The 16,767-nt window shown below is 47.4% G+C and overlaps 1 protein-coding gene across 3 annotated transcripts in view; it reads left to right on the top strand.

Moving 5' to 3' along the window:
* Positions 1-16,767, top strand: part of PTPN3 (protein tyrosine phosphatase non-receptor type 3) — a 109,974-nt gene that overhangs the window by 23,539 nt on the left and 69,668 nt on the right. For 2 of the 3 annotated variants that reach the window (XM_032860817.1, XM_032860816.1), the window contains exons 2-4: positions 9,092-9,246; positions 14,399-14,506; positions 14,583-14,625. In XM_032860817.1, coding sequence (XP_032716708.1) covers positions 9,109-9,246; positions 14,399-14,506; positions 14,583-14,625 — 289 coding nt within the window. In that variant the 5' untranslated portion in view covers positions 9,092-9,108. Of the gene's footprint in view, positions 1-9,091; positions 9,247-14,396; positions 14,507-14,582; positions 14,626-16,767 lie in introns of those variants that run through there. The other variant, XM_032860818.1, reaches the window with a different exon arrangement.

Genomic DNA, 16,767 nt, shown 5'->3' with positions numbered 1-16,767 from the left:
AGTCCCTTTAAGGGCTGGCGTGTGTCTCCCTCTTTCTTCCAGGAGGCAGGCTTGCTGGCTTCTGAAGTTTCTGGGTTCTCCAAGGTGGCATCTTCACGGGAGAAGTTCACCAGACTCTGTTCAGAGCCTCCCTTGGGGGGCGACCACATCCCGGCCTTCTCATTTCTCCGCAGCCCACACTATGTAGGCACCAGACACATCCACACGCGTGCTGAAAAACAGCCCTGGGAGGGCTGAGTCCTGGGAAGTTGGGGATGGGGGTGCACTTTAACACTGCACCATGATAACGTTCCCTAAACATTAAAAAACAAACAAACAAAAACCCCTAAAAATCTCACTTAAAAAAAAAAAAAACCTCCTGAAGGGACACAGGTCTGGCTTGGTCCATAGAACATGCCGCTCTTGATCTCAGGGTCATGAGTTCGAGCCCTGTGCTGGGAGTAGAGTATAGTTTTAGAAAATCTCACGAAGATGGTGTTAAAAGCCAGAAGAGTAGTCACTGCTAGGGGAAGTCACGTTTGGAAGAGGGCATGGGGGGCGGGCATGCCAGGCTTCTTGAGAGCTGTGCAGTTAGGATTTGTGTGTTTTTCCCCCACTCTGTGATCCCTCAAGAGGCAGAGGGAGGCTGTCATGCCTTCATTGAGTAGACTCACATGCCTAACAGGAGCTTTTTCATCGTTTGGGAACAAACTGTGTTGAGTTCCTTAGCGTCTCAGCGCTACCCTGGAAACTTCGCCCTGTGGAACAGAAGAGGTTGGCTTCTCTTGACAGCATTACCTCTCTCCCAAAGTTGCCTGCAGCTCCCACGGAGCTCTTTATCTTGCCCTTCAGGGAGCTTAAAACTACTCCCTTGTTATCCTCCCAGTATCAAGTATAACCCTCTTATTTTGTTAGTTTTGCAAGTGTCATGGTGTTGAACCTATAAATAAACCCCGACACCATAGTAAGAGAACTATTTGGCATTTTGAAGTTGTAGGAGAAGGAGGGTGCTAATTACTGGCCTCTGTTTGAATACAACTAATCCTGCAAATTACTCCACCCTGCTTCCCCGGGGGCTCTGGTTGGGAGATCCACTCCCCGGACATACTACAGGGTCTATAGAACAAATGATTGGATCCATAGACTGTACTTCTGGAGCGTGAGGATTAATAGTCGCAAGATAATTTGAGTATCGAGCTGTGCTATTGAAGGGACTTGGATGAGCATTTTTCTCCATGTGGTGGCAGATAATGTGAAATGTGAGAGTTAAGAACTTTCATAAATGTGTTCACAGAAGCTTTTTTTTTTTTAATTTTTATTTATTTGACAGAGAAATCACAAGTAGGCAGAGAGGCAGGCAGAGAGAGAGATAGGGAAGCAGGCTCCCTGCTGAGCAGAGAGACCAATGCGATACGGGCTCCATCCCAGGACCCTGAGGTCATGACCTGAGCCGAAGGCAGAGGCTCAACTCACTGAGCCACCCAGGCGCCCCGAAGCATTTTTTTTATAAATATGGTATTACTCATATATGCATGCGCAAAATTAAAAATAAGTCTTATGCACCAATACTTTCCATTGTCAGCTGTAATTATTATTTTCAGTAGCAGGCTTTAAGCCTTAAAAATGCTATTGAAAAGTTAATTTGTCCTGAGCCTCTATGATGAAGAATTAGTGCACCGGCTGTAACATTGAATTAGCAATGTGAAAATGCCATCCTTAATAGATTTTTTCTAATTTAGTGATATTCATAGTGATTGTTTACATTATAAACTACTTTTTAAAAGAAGTCTGTGTATTTATCTTCTTATTGTTACGGTGTGTTGTACTTTGGATATTTAAAAAGCCAAGTAAGGGGAGGGGGGCGGGGAGGTAATTGCCAGAAAGCAGTGTTGATAAATTTATGGAAATTAGCCATGAGGAAAATTAAGTTTCGTGTACCAGCTGTAATTTTACCAAGTGCACATAATTTAAAATTAATAAAGTGACGAACACCTGGGTGGCTCAGTTGGTTAAACGTCCCACTCATGCTTTTGGCTCAAGTCACAATCTCAGGGTCCTGAGATCGAGTCCCACATTGGGCTCCATGCTGGGCTTGAAGATGGGGATATTGGATCCAAATACCTGCTTCAGCTTCTCCCTCTCTCTCTGCCCCCACCCCTTGCACACAAGCACGTTCTCTCAAAAAAAAAAAAAAAAAAAGTGAAATAGTATATATGGCAGTGTTTTTTTAAGGTATATGGGTATTTTCAAAAGGAACTAAAATCACTAATGGGTGGGGCTGAGTTTCATTAATAACATTCACAAAACCTAATAAATCACAAAATGCGTGCATCTCTTTTCCCTTTGTTTCTTTCCTTCCTTCCCACAATAGTGGACTGTCCCTGTTCTCTGAGGAAGTGCATTACAGAAGACACTGCTGTCTTTTTTATAACTTGGCTGTTAGGAATTGTTAAGTTACTGTCTGGGAAAGATATGAACTAACTCAAGCAAAGAAGCCAAGACATCTGGTTACATAATGTCAACTGATAGAATCCTTTTTGAACTAACATCATTTATGTGTTGCTTTCTTCCTCTGTCTGACAACAGTGCTAATCCCAGCACTGACGTATAGACTGGAAAGTCTGTGTTACTTCAACCACAGTGTCTTGCAAAGGGCTTCCCCAGACTGAGTAAGGGGACAGCTGCTAAGCTGCAGAAAACTCCTTTTAGCTCTGGGAAGTGATTTGTAATGTAGAAAAACTGACCTAGGGTACCAGCTTAACCAGGCTCCTGGCTGTGGACACAGATGGTCAAACCAAAAGGACCCCTGGGTTGATCTGGTTGAGTATTTTCCACTGCATGGTGCTCAGACCCGCTGAATTTAGGTCCCCAGGGGATGCTTACTAAAAATGCAACTTCTGTCTGACCACTAAAGCAACCCAAGTTCCTGGTTTAGATCCTGGATCTGGAGGAAAGACATAAAGGACATCATTAGAATAATTTGCATATCTTTAATATGGGCTGTGTCTTACATAAGTGCTTTATCAATGTTAAATTGTCTGGTGCAATCATTGTACTGTGGTGTGAAAGGTCCTTGTTCTTGAGAGACATGCTAAAATATTCAGAGGTAAAGGGGCATGATATCTGCACCTTCCAAGTGATCACTAAAAAGCATGAGGAGTGTGTGTGTGTGCTCAGGAGAGAAAGCGTATGTGGCAAAATGCCAGTTAAATCCAGGCCGATGAGGGTGCATGGGAGTTCTCTTTTTCTTGCAGTTTTCCTATAAGTTGGAAAAAATTAACTTTTAAAATGCAGTTTCCTCCGTCCTTACCAAACCATAATTTCTGTAGGTGGTGCCCAAGAATCTATTTTAACAAGTTCCCCAGATGATTAAATCAAGCACATTAAAGTTTTATTTAAGTCTTTGGTTTAAAAAGTCTCGTTTTATTCACTATTTTTCTTAGCAGCTTAATTACTAAGCATACATTCTTACAGTTTGAGCTGATCTTAATCTAGTGCTTCTATACAAATGCCCGTCCAGATGTTTATAAATCTTTAGAAGGGAACACGCCACTCAGAGGAGTTTAAGGAACACTTAAGCCTGACCATAAAACAGACCAGAGCTAGAAGTTATCCTATGTAAGATGCAGTCAGCAATCGGACTTTCTCCTATCCGTATGCAGTGAAGATGTGAGTGATGTGTGTTTGCCCCCCTGGAGACTTGGTTAAACCATAAATGCAGCCCGACTGCTGCGGTATTTACAGTGAAAAGGAGGAGAAAGCAATATTGGTATTTGATGAGTCATCTCTCTAGCCTGGCTGATTATACATGAGTGTTTATTACTTTTCCAAGCTAGGGACGTTCCTCTCTAGCTGATCAGACATCTGTTGGGGCTTATAAATATCCTCCCCACTCCCCAGAAGAACCTCTCCTGAGTTCACTAGGGAAGAAGAGTTGGAGGAAAAGGAGAGCGTTGGAATACAAGGAAGGCCTTCTAATATCGTGAGAGATTTTTTTTGAAGTTGAACTGGGATGAGAAGGGAGGGTGGCTGTGCTGTTGCCCTCTGGGAAGAAAGTAGGAGGTGATAGGGTGGGAGGTGGTGTTATTTCCTCTGGTGGCCACTAGGTGGTAGCATCGGCCTAGGTCAGCCTAATGATTGTTCAGGTTGATTCCTGTTCTGAGCCTGCTGTGGTTCATTTTTAGGGTTTATTAGGTGTTGATAAATCAGGATTGCTTTTTTTTTTTTTTTAACTGAAACTTGTGCTCTTGATTAGAGGTCTAAATTGTTATTTTTGAAAAAAGGGTATAAAATAACCTTAGCACTTTCTTTTAAAATGACCAAAGTGGAATTGAGTTGCTTTTTGACTTTGTCTAATGGAGAAGAGTACAGTGCTCCTTCCTTTCTGTCTGTGGTTCATGGGCTCGTGAAAGAACAGAGTTCCCCAGGTTGGCATGTAGACTCTTGGGAAATAAAGCATCACCTCTTCCCCTGTCCCAGGCTCCAGGGCAGATGGGGAGCCCGAAAGGGAGCCCTATGCCCTACGCACGAGGGCTCTGGTGTCCCACGTGCCCTCGATGGCCACACCCCAGGCAGTGTGCTCCTGCTCCCAGGACCCAAGTTTGTAGAGCAGCTCATAGATATATCACACATCTATGGTACCTTTTAATCTTACAAGCTGTCTTCATTAAAAACTGAAGAAACAATATTTGTATATCTGTAAGATATTTGAAGTCAGGATTATCTACAAAAACCAGAATCTAGTGGACCCCTGGTGGATTAGAAGCTTAACGTTATTAATAAAATGCCTTTTTTTTTTTTAAAGATTCTATTTATTTATTTGACAGACAGAGATCACAAGTAGGCAGAGAGGCAGGCAGAGAGAGAGGAGGAAGCAGGCTCCCTGCTGAGCAGAGAGCCCGATGCAGGGCTTGATCCCAGGACCCTGGGATCATGACCTGAGCCCAAGGCAGAGGCTTTAACCCACTGAGCCACCCAGGCGCCCCTAATAAAATGCCTTTAACTGAGTACCTGCTACGTGTCTCACATGGTCTACACACTTCACATGTGCTAATCCAGTTGTCATGGTACGCACTGGGCCCCTACTGGGCACCAAGTGAAATGTGGCCTCTTTATGTCAGGCAAGGACAGGCTGGTAAGAACTACAGTTGTAGTCGAACCTCTGTTGTGCAGAGTAGATAGTGGAGTCATTAACTGATTTTGGTTTTGAAAATGAAGAACAAGCTTGGCTTCCATATTATGAAACGCGTCACTTGCAGCGGTAATCACTTGTGGTTGGGGAGGCCGGTGTCTTCCTGGTTGGGTTGTGGTTTTGTTTAAATGAAGAGGCTTTTAAAGGAAGCCCTAGAAAGCCCGAGTTCCCCACTTGCTGGGGCTCAGGAAATGGGTCAATCAGCCAGCATCCATTGTCCTGACCCGATTGTTTAAGATAGAATTTCAAGACAATCAGAAAACACATGGTTCAATGACATGGTTATTCAGCGTGAGGCTTGCTCTTATCAAGGCTTCCTTCAGGAGCTACCGTGGGAAGAACAGTTCAGCAACTTCCATGAAATTCCTCTTCATGACGTTGTCGTTGGGTTTCAAACCCTTTTATACAGCAGAGATGCATGTGCGGAGGAAAATGGGTCTCTTTGTCAGCTGGCTGCACGACGGTGCTGGGAGGCCCCATTAATCACGGTCAAGTTAGTAAGTCCCACCGCTACGCACGCTTGGGCCAGCTGCGCAGAGCTGCTCAGGCAAGGGCCGCATGCAGATCAGTTCACGGTCCTTTCATGTGCCAGCTCTTGTCTGAAATCACCTTTGGCTTTTTCCATCCAGAGTCATGGCGTGATGAGCTCTTAGTTTTGGCGGTTCTGAGGGACAGCCCTATTCCACGGGTGCGGCCTCAGTGACGGGCTTGGGTTCCGTGGGACCTATATTCTGAGTGTGACATGCAGAGCACATCCTGAAGTTCCCCGAGAACCCATCCTCTAGCCACTGACAGCCTGGCCCTTCCTTTGCCGGCTTCCCGAAGGGAAAGTCCTTCTGTGCTGCACCCCAGGACGCTGACTCACCATCTACGGGTGTGGCTAGGACAGGCCAGCACCTCCCACTAAGAGCCACACAGAGTGATTCTGTCGTATCTTAAAAAAATAAAATAAAATAAAATTATGGCCCACCTGAAATTCTTAGAGAAAGATTAAACAATAAGTCTGACATTTTAAACGCAGTGTGGTTTAAGTACTAAGGAACACGTTTGTTGTCTTTTGATAACTTTTGGCATTACTCAGAAAACGCATCCCTGCTTCTGATGACATTTTGGTTGGAAAGGGCAAGGTGGAGGCGGTGAGGTGGGTGGGGTTGTGAAAGGGACAGAATTGAGTTTTCTTCCACTGCTGCCAATCCCAGGGATCTGTGGTATTCATATTTGAGATTTCCCTGCCCCTGACTGTGGGAGGCTAGAGGTGTGTCTGGAGCTCCCTAGGGAGGATGAGGGGCCAAGTGCACGCTTGCGTCCTGGAGCCTCCCCCTCCTTTGTGATTGAGCTTCCTGCGGCTGGGCTGTGCCTGTCTGGTTCCTTGAAGCTTGATTCTCAGGCTCCAGTCAGCTCTGTACTCACCCCTTGCTTGCTGCCCATTCCCAAATCTGGATCTCTGGCCCCATCTGACATGGGGTGCTGCTTTTCCAGTTATCTGGGACTTGTTCCTCACCGCGTGGACCCCAGGTCAGAGGCTCCGTCCCGTGCAGACCACAGGGCCTCGCTCAGCCCTGCTGGAATCCTGGTTTGCCTCTGATCCAGGTCCCCAAGGGGTCTCGCGTGTCCACGTTACAATGCGAGGAGCCCTGGTCTACGGGATGTCCCCACCCTCGTTCCCTCCTCCTTCCTGCCACCACCAACCCAAGTTAGGCTGTCTGGTAGCACTGGTTTTTTGGTGTTTTTTTGTTTTGTTTTGTTTTGTTTGTTTTATTTATTTATTTATCAGAGAAAGAGCACAAGCAGGGGGAGCAGCAGAGGCAGAGGGAGAAACAGGCTCCCCGCTGAGCAGGGAGCCCAATGCGGTGCTTGATCCCAGGACCCAGGCAAACACTTAACTGACTGAGCCCCCTAGGCGTCCCAGGTAGCACTGTGTTTTCTCATGCTTCATTTTTCATTTTTCTTCCTTGTACTCACTGATTTGTTCAGCTGTGTATTGGCTGCCTCCCAGAGCTGGGTGTTGGGAGATGCAGTGAGCAAAACCACATGTGGTTCCTAGCCCTGTGAAGCTTAGTTTGTCGCAGGAGCCGATATTAGCTACATCATCAGCTGTAACTGTGGAATTACAATGAGCATCGTACAGGACAGCTTGTAAGGCAAATGTAGAGTAGTTAAGAACACCAGGGAAAGCTTTGCTGAGGAAGTGATGCCTGTGCTGGGTCCTGAGTCCTAAATAGGAGCAGAAAGAACTTCCTGGGCAGAAGCAATAGCATGTGCAAAGGCCCAGCGCATCACAGAAAGTTTACAGAGAATTAATCAAAAAGAACATTAAATCGCACCCGAGTCGTTCGTCTTTATCTGTTCTTCCATCCAGCCTCATCAGCCTCATCAGATTTACACCTTGTCCATTCCTGAGGCCGAGGAGCTGGCACAGACCCTGGGCTTTTTTGCCTGCATGCCGCGACCCTGGGCTTGGCTGCACATTTGATCTCTTCTGGTCTTTTTGGTTCCACAAGTACGGTCGCTAGGAAAACCTCTTTCCTCACTGCTCCCTGAACACACCGTGGTCAGATTTTAAACCAACTCCCTCTTCATACATGTGTTATTTTAAGTGAACTTGATATTGAAAAACAGAGTAAAGTACACAGGTTAAGTAAGTACAGAGCTTGACGAAGCTTCTTCAGTAAATACACTGGTATCAGCATTACCCAGATCAATAGATAGAGTGTTATAAGCATTCTGGAAGGCTCCTGTCTCTGTCTCTCTCTCTCTCCCCCTCACACACACACACACCCCATCACTTCATACAGCAGTAACCACACTTCTGTCCTCTATTAACACTGATCCGTTTTGCCCGTTTCTAAACTTTACGTAAACGGGTTCGTGCTATCGGTCACCCGTTGTGTCTGGCTGCTTTTGCTGAACACAACATTAGAAGAAGTCGTTCGTGTTTTGCCTAATGGTAGTTCATTTATTTCCTTTGCTGTATAGTCAGTGTGGTGGGAGTCTACCGTAATTTCCCCATTCCATTGATGGGCGCTGTAGTCTTTTCCAGTTTGGGGCTGTTATAAAAAATTCTCTCCATGTCTTATAGTGGATAAGTCTACATGTTTCTGTTGGGAATTTGCCTAAGACTGGAATTGTGTCACGGAGTATACATTTGTTCATTTCTAGTAAATACTGCCAAATAGTTTTCCAAAACAGTTGTGCTAATATTTATTCGTACCAGCAATGGCTGAAAGTTCCAGTTGCTGTATATTGTGGCCAACACTTGGTTTTTTCAGGTTTCCCTGTGGGCACTCTTGGGGCGGGGGGTCTGTGGTGCTATTACCTTGTGGTTTTAATTTTCATTTCTTTAACAACTAATGCGGTTCCCATTTTCTACCAGATGGCTTGTTTTTTCTCATGTTGATTTGTAGGAGCCGTTGATGTATCTTTTATAGACACATATCGCAAGTATCTCCATGGGTTCTCTTTACTTTTAAATGGTGTCTTTTAATGAATATAAGTTACTTAATGTACCTTCTTTTACCAATACGCATCTTCATATTTTAGGTCTTTTTTTTTTTTTTTTACCACATTTAGTTCCATAAAAGAATGAAAAAAAGGAGTAGAATATACAAATATATATTTGTTTAAAAAATGTAAAAAATTAAAAGCCTGGGAAATATAAATTAGATTTAGGCCAGGGAGATAAGACACACAAATAACCCCTGTCATTCTATTCATGTGTAACAAATGAGCAGTAAATTTTGCTTAGAGACACTTAGAAGTAGAAACTCAAATGGAAGCATGGTGTGTTATCTGGTCCTCATTTCTGTGAGTTCTTCAGTGTGTGAGGGTTAAAGCAGGCAAGGGATGGGTGGACTGTGAGGAGGTCCCATGTAACGGGTAATTTGCATGTCGGAGAGCTGACAGGCATAACTTCTGTTACAGGTTGTTCAGCGATAGTTATGACCTCCCGGTTACGTGCGTTGGGTGGAAGAATTAATAATATACGCACCTCGGAATTACCCAAGGAGAAAACTCGGTCCGAAGTCGTCTGCAGCGTCCGCTTTCTCGATGGCTTGGTACAGACCTTCAAAGCTAACGTAAGTTCTCCAAATTCAATTTTTTCTGAATTCATGCCACTGAGAAATCATTTTTCTTCGTTTTATAAACCAAGAGATTAAAACTATTTTAAAATGAAAGCTTGCGGGGCGCCTGGGTGGCTCAGTGGGTTAAGCGTCCGACTCTTGGTTTTCGGCTCAGGTCATGATCTCAAGGTCCTGGGCTCGAGCTCTGCACTCACAGAGTTTGTTTGTCCCTGTCCCTCTGCTTCTCCCTCTGCTCATGTTCTCTCTCTCATAAATAAATGAAATCTTAAAAAAGTAAAATAAAATGAAAGCGTGAGATCTCAGATGTTCTATGTTGAGACTGGGCTGGAAATAACCCTAAAAACTCTGCCCACGCTCTTGTTCACCTGGAGTGTCTTTCCCCCTCTTCTTGGTGACCTGAACTGAGAGACTCTTTGATGTTACTTCTTCTGTGACATCTTCGTCAGCTTCCCGAATTAATTCTCCCATAATGGTGCCCTGTAGGCCTTATGAGAGCCCATGCCACACTGCACTGATTGTAGTTATAATTCCTAGGTTATATGTTCTTTAACGAGGCCCGTGGCCAGCGCTTATGACATGTGCGAGGGGATGGGTCCAGTTTGGAGGGTGTTGAGACGGTTCCGCTCATAGATGGCAGGGCTCAGGGAGAGCCTGGCTTCTCCCGCCTCAAGCCCAAGACAGAGGCAGGACTGGAAACGTGGCCTCCATCTTTGGCCAGCAGTGAGATGCCTGACCCAGAGCAGTCTGTGCTGCCCTACCCCACTCTACCCCAGTCACTGCTTAGGTCAGTGCCCTCTGCCTGTCTCTCCCATCCTCTGGGTCGGCTGCTGGCATCTGCCTCAGCCTGGAAAGTTCAGTGTGCAAGGAAAGAGAAAGAGAAGACTGGGTACAGGAAATAACTAGGGGTAATAGAAGGCTACAGGACTGGAAAGGGTGACACTAACTGGCCTCTGGGTCTTCCGCACCACCCCTAAGTCTGCCTCCCGCTGACCCCAGCTCACTATGGAACTTGACAGCCGAGAAGACAGGAGGAGAGAGAGGGTGGTTTGCATGAAGTCACAGCATGGCGGGTGCTCAGAAAAGGCCACAGGTGTCTCCTCCAGAGACTGTAAACTACAGTGTGTGTCTGGCTCTCTTGTTGATTTGGGGGCTGTTCCTTTGCTGTTTATCTTCTTCCTGACAAGAACATGAATGTTTCCCCCGCAAATGTTTACTGGGCACCTACTATGTGCCAGGCTTCATGCTGGGCATAATGAATATAGCAGTGAACAAAATAGCAAGGTATCTGGCCTTTCAAGGTTTGTATCCTTGTGTGAAGAAATGGACCATAAAGAAATGAATACTTTGTCAGGTGGTATGTGCTTAGAAGAAAAATAAAGTAGGATGGGGAGGGTAGAGAGGGCTAGAGCAGGACAGGGGCGGGGTTGTCATTCCTACAGAAGTGATCAGGGAAGATCTCATCTAAAGGAAGTGAGAGAGGGGCGCCTAGGTGGCTCAGTCAGTTAAGCAGCTGCCTTCGGCTCAGGTCGTGATCTCAGAGTCCTGGAATTGAGCCCCGCATTGGGCTCCCTGCTCAGCGGGAAGCCTGCTTCTCCCTCTTCCTTTACCTACTGTTCTGCGCACTTGTGCTCTCTCTCTGTCAAATAAATAAATAAAAATCTTAAAAAAAAAAAAATAAAGGAAGTGAGAGAAAGAACCATGTGATTCTCTGGAGGGGAAGCACATTCCAGGTAAAAAATAGCAATGCAAAGGTCCTGAGGCAGGCTCCCATTCAGTGTAGTTGCAGGACAGTATGGATACTAGTATGTCTGGAGTAGGATGAGCAAGGGGGAGAGTAGGAAGAGCAATCAGAGGTCATTGGTATCAGGGTGATCAAAGGGACTGTGGAGAGCCTGTGGGTCATCCTGAGGGCACTGAGTGCTGGCTTTATTCTGAGAGAGGCAGAGAGCTTTGGTAGGTCTGGGCAGAGACCTTACATGATCTGACTCAAGTATCTGGATGCTCTGTCAGTAGTAGACTGTGGAGGGCCAGGGACAAGAGACTATTCGAACAGTCCAGAGGAGAAGAGGAGGTTGGACAGTGTGGTAGTATGTGAAGGTAGCTAAGAGTAAACCAAATCTAAAACTATTTTTGAAGGCGGAGCCTGTGGGGTTTGCTGATAGATGGAATTTGGGATGTGAAAGAGGCCGCACAGTGGCTCTCAAGGTTGTTGGCCGGGGCAGCTGGCAAGATGGAGCTACAGTGGATAGAGATGGGAAAGGCAGGAAGCAGGGCAGGTCTGGGGTTTTGTCAGGGACACATTGAGTTTGAGGTGCATGGTACTCATCCACATGGAGTCGGGGATCGCTGTACAGATGAGGAGGTTCAGGGAAGGGTTGGGGCTGGGATATAGGCGGGGGGCTTACTGGGGTGGAGGTGGTATTTTAACCGACAAAACTGGGTGACATCACCTGAGAAGCGAGGCCACAGGAGGTCTGAACATGATTCCCTATTAAAAGGTTTGAGAGAGCAGGATCAGGCACTCCAGGAGATGGGGACAGACTCTTCTGGGAGGGAAGAGAATCCCAGGTAAGAACTTCATGAAGGAGGTTGGATGAGCCCCGTAAATGGTGATAAGGAAAGCGCCTGCCCAGAATGATGATCCTAGAGCACAGCCCGGTGTTCAGTGGGTGGCCTGTCATTCCTGGTCACGAACACCATTGTTCATGTGTTGCTTCCCCAAACCTCCTGCAGTTGGGTCAAAGCTGACTCACCTTGAACTTGAATCTGAGGGTCTGGTGGCAGCTTAAGTCCCATTCGCTTTAGAGTTTCTACTTGGAGGGGTCTCTGGCACCACCACCTCGTGGGCCGGAGCCGGCCTCATCAGGAAGCTGGCCTGGACATCAGCTGTTCTTAGCCTGGCCCAGGGAACAAGCTGGTCGGGGATGGTGACCTGGTGCAGCCGATATGACCTCCCGTTGACTTCCCGTCAGGTGGGAACTGGGCTGGGAGGCTGTGTCCTTTAGTACATTTCAGTTCCTTTTGGGAACTGGGAAAGTTTAGCAGAATATACTAGAATGGGCAAATAACACACACTACACGGGTGACGCAGCGCGCTGGGGACGTGCAGGCTGTGGCAGCCGGCGGCCCGGAGTCAGGCCGGCTGCCAGGCAGACCGTCCATCACCGGCTGATGGCGTGTGGCGTAGAGCTCCCAGGGCCTCTGCCTGCTGGCGGCCAAGGGGATGCCGGTGAGGACCTCACAAGTCGCCACAGGGATTAGAGAGCGTATGTAAAAGTGCACGTGGTATCGGATCTGGCTTGGTGTAGGTGTTCAATAGTCACTTACCTTTTAAGTATCAAATTCTGTAGAAATTTTAATAAGGAGAACTGGTTGTTGTTTGATGCACCAGGAGAGTATCTCCCAACTTGGAATATGCGGACTGAGCCATCTTCTCCACACTGTAAGGTTCCCCTGAGAAGGAAGCTGTCCTGGGTAGAGGAAGCAGCAGGTGCAGGGCCCTAGGGCAGGCAGGGGGGTGAGTTCAGGAAATGGGCGTGTTTCCTGTTCCCACACTTAGGACCAAACAATACGAGATCCCACCAAAGAGGAGGCTACAGGAGGAGGCCTGACAGCTCCCGAATTCGTCCGTGTGGCCTATTTCCAGGTACATTATCTGCTCTCAAGCACTCAAAAAAGGAGCTGTCTTTGCTTGTTCTGTATAGTCTATTTCTGAGTCTTATTGTCCTTAAGTCAAATGGTTTGCTTCAAAGGATGCCTGAGAAGTCAGCCTGATAAAGGAGAGTTTGTGAGTTCCAGGAGGCACCGTGCTGTCTCTCTCCTTTGTGTCTTTGTGCCAGGCCATCTGCTTAAAATGCCTTTTCTTAATTTCACCTGGAGGGGAGCAGTGACACTCAGCCCTGACGCCCTCCCAGACCAGGTGGGGAGCTGCTTCCACTTGTCCCCAGGTTGAATTACCACCTGTGTCGTCCTCCGTGCGCTTATCATGCCTTGAGTGTCCCAGCATTTGACACACCACGTTCCGGCCACTGTTTCCATGCCTGGCCTCCCTGGGCCACGTCCTGTGGTTCTGTCCCCATGCCCAGCACTGTGCCTGCTCTGTAAAGCCTGGTCACGGTGGCTGAGTCCTGCTCTGGACGTGAAGTGTGGTTGAATGTCTCCACTGGCTTCTCACTCCAGGTGGCGGGGAGCAGAGAGGCAGCTAATCCCCCTGGGTGTCACATACCCAGTCACTCTGAGGGTGTTTAGGATGGCATTTTCATGTTCTTAGCCATCTTCCTTCACTCTGTTAGCGTTTTGTTCCCTGTACACACTTCCGTGGCTCCCGAGGAGCCAAGAAACTGATGTGGGATTAGCATATTGCTGTGGATAATCCATGGGTAGGTCACGGAGAGTTTACTCTCATGGTGAGGTCTCCGTTTTCCAATTCAGATATCACTTGGGAATTCCAGCTAAGGGGAAGCAAGAAGACTTAGAAAATTAACCTTTGCCATCTTAAGTCATATGTATGTGGTTTTTCTTCGTCCTACTTCCCATATGTACCATGTGACAACATGTCATGTTGACGTGACATCTATTAAAGCATTTCTTACCGTGAGGTCAGAGTGTACATAAAATCTCTAAATGTTTTAACTCTTTTTTTGCCCACAATGAAGACTTCTTTTTAAAGATTTATTTACTGGGCACCTGGGTGGCTCAGTGGGTTAAACCTCTGCCTTTGGCTCAGGTCATGATCTCAGGGTCCTGGGATCGAGCCCCACATCGAGCTCTCTGCTCAGCAGGGAGCCTGCTTACCCCCCCTCTCTCTGCCTGCCTCTCTGCTTACTTGTGATCTCTCTCTCTGTCAAATAAATAAATAAAATCGTTTTAAAAAATAAAGATTTATTTACTTATTAGAGAGAGCGTGTGCATGTGTGGGCGAGCAGGGGGAGAAGCAGAGAATCCCCAAGCAGACTTCCCACTGAGTGTGGAGCCTGACGCAGGGCTCAGTCCCAGGACCCTGAGATCAAACCTGAGCCAAAAACAAGAGTTGGCTGCCTAACCGACTGAGCCACCCAGGTGCCCCTGCAATAAAGACGTTTAACCATCTGTTCTTGATTCATTTTAAAATTTTTCCCACTAGACACTTTTTTCTTTCCTTCCCTAGAAACAAGATACCGGTCAAGTTCTTCTGGATATGGTGTACAACCACCTGGGTGTGACTGAAAAGGAGTATTTTGGTTTGCAGCATGGCGATGACTCCGTAGACTCTCTTGTGAGTGCCGTCCCTTTAAGACTTGCTGGACTCCTACATGGTCTGGTTTTATAGCGTATGTTTTCTTACCCGACAGAGATGGCTGGAATCAAGCAAACCCATCAGGAAGCAGTTAAAAGGTGAGTGTGACCTTCGCATTTCGGTTGAACGTGGGGTGTTAGTGTATCACAGCCCATTTCTCTCCTCCAAGCCTCAGCATGCTTGTAACATCTGGGACCTGGGTTCCCGGGGGTCCAGGCAATGTGAGTGAGCCCACTTCTCCCTGAGCTCACCCTCCACATCAGCCCTCACAGCCGGGAGCAGGAAAGGGAAAGGTCAAAGAAGGCAGCCAGGAGCCGAGGAAGCTACTTTCTTCTTACAAGGGAAGGAGGATGGCCTTGCTTTGCCCAGGGAGAGAGCCAGGGTGGGAAATACACATGTGCACACACACATACGCACACACACACATGCTCACACACGCTCACACTCCCTCCCCCTGGAGCCTAAGACCTAGGTAGGTAATATCACAGACGGAACATACTGCTCCCCAGCCATGAGTGGGCCCCAGTGCTGTCCTGTAACTCCCAGTTAGGAGGTGCTTCACAGCATGCCCCCCCCCCCGCCGCCAGTCTGTTCCCAGCCTGGTTTTCTAGCATCACACTCTGTTCCCCTTTATGCACCTTCTGCCCCAGACAAACCTGACTGACCTGAAAGGCTGCAACATACCTCTGTGCCTTCCCTCAGTCTGTTCCTTTTATTTGGAATGCTTTTCCCTCTTCCTTATATCCAAATCTTGCTGTTCTTCTAAGCCACTCAGACTCTTGCCTCTGCTATTAGAAGCCATGCCTCCCCCTACCCTCCCTTACATTTGCCATAACTCCTTCATCTCTTAGTTGCCTGCCTTAATCTTCCTTGGAAACTGTAGGCTCCTTTGGGGAATGGTGCTTGCCACATTTTCTCTGCATCCCTCACCATGCACCCCGTTCACGGGAGGTGACCAGTGAAGGGTAAGTGGCAGGTAGATTTCACGCAAGCAGACGCACACATGTGCCACCTCCCCACACCCGCCCCAGCACCCCAGTGGGAAGGAGTAGAGACGAGGAACCATGGCCGTGATCCCACTGATGCTCTCACCTGGGGCCTGGACCTCCAAGCCCTTACCTCCCTCAGCTTTCAGAACTACCTCCCCATGGGGAGCCGCTGAACCACTGTGCAGATAACTACTGGCCCCCATTTGAATTCTCAGAGCTTTGAGTCCGTAGGCACATGAAGAGGTGTTGTTACTCATTCTCTCACTAACTCCCTCATTCAGGAGATGTGTCCTGAGCTCAGATTTTGGCAGCGCGCTGAGCTGGGCTTTGGGAATCTGGTCCAAATGAGATTTGGACCCTGCCCTCAAGGAGCGGACAGCCAAGGGTAGAGATGTAGGCAAGGAGAGTGACGGTTGTAGGACAGTTCTGAGCACTTTAGATGCTCTGGGCGCACAAAGGCATCCTGAGAGACACACACTGACAAGGTACGGTGAGGAGGGGAGCTGAAGGCAGTGGGAAGACTGAGCTATCCCCTGAAGTGCAGGTGGTCAGACTGTACCACGTTACAGCGCTACCCTCCGGTACCCAGGCCCATGCACAGAGGCACACTCACAGGTGCACACACACCATTCATACCTTTGACCCAAGCCAGAGAGATACTGACAGAAGGTACCAAAGAGAGGCAAGGTGAGGTGGGCAGATCCGTAGCCGATCAGTGAGAGGAGCAGGGTGGAGAAGGCTTGAGTTTCAGAAGCAGCATAGTGCTGAGCACATAGACGGGCCAGCAAACGTTTAGTGAGTAACGGAGAGGGGAGAGGCTGACCTGAAGAGGAGCACGAAATCTTAGCCACACAACCTGATCTGCTCCTGTTGCCATATCCAGCGAAAGAAATGGGCTAATTTTATCTCTATAAGCAAATTGACTCTTGGTATTGTTGCATAAAGCCATATTTGAGTATGTTAATTGTGTAATATTTGCTAATATGTTCATCACTTTGGGAATTCACTTTGCATTAAAAGCATGAACTGTTATCAAAATGATTGCTCTGTGGCATAGAGGGATCAAAACCCACAGTACTTGAGTTCTGGTTTTCTCATCTGCTCTGTGGCTGGAGGCAAGACTCTGTGCCTGTTGGCTTATCTGTAAAACAGTGCCACCAAGAACAGCCTGACCTACTCAGAGTCACGGCGATGTTTAAGTTGAAGAACACATATAAAAGTGTTATGGCAGTGTTTAAATTCAAGAACACA

Source organism: Lontra canadensis, unplaced genomic scaffold, assembly GCF_010015895.1.
Source record: "Lontra canadensis isolate GAN:19392208 unplaced genomic scaffold, GSC_riverotter_1.0 scaffold19, whole genome shotgun sequence".
In the NCBI taxonomy this organism is placed as follows: domain Eukaryota; kingdom Metazoa; phylum Chordata; class Mammalia; order Carnivora; family Mustelidae; genus Lontra; species Lontra canadensis.
This window is presented reverse-complemented; position numbering and strand designations above follow the sequence as displayed.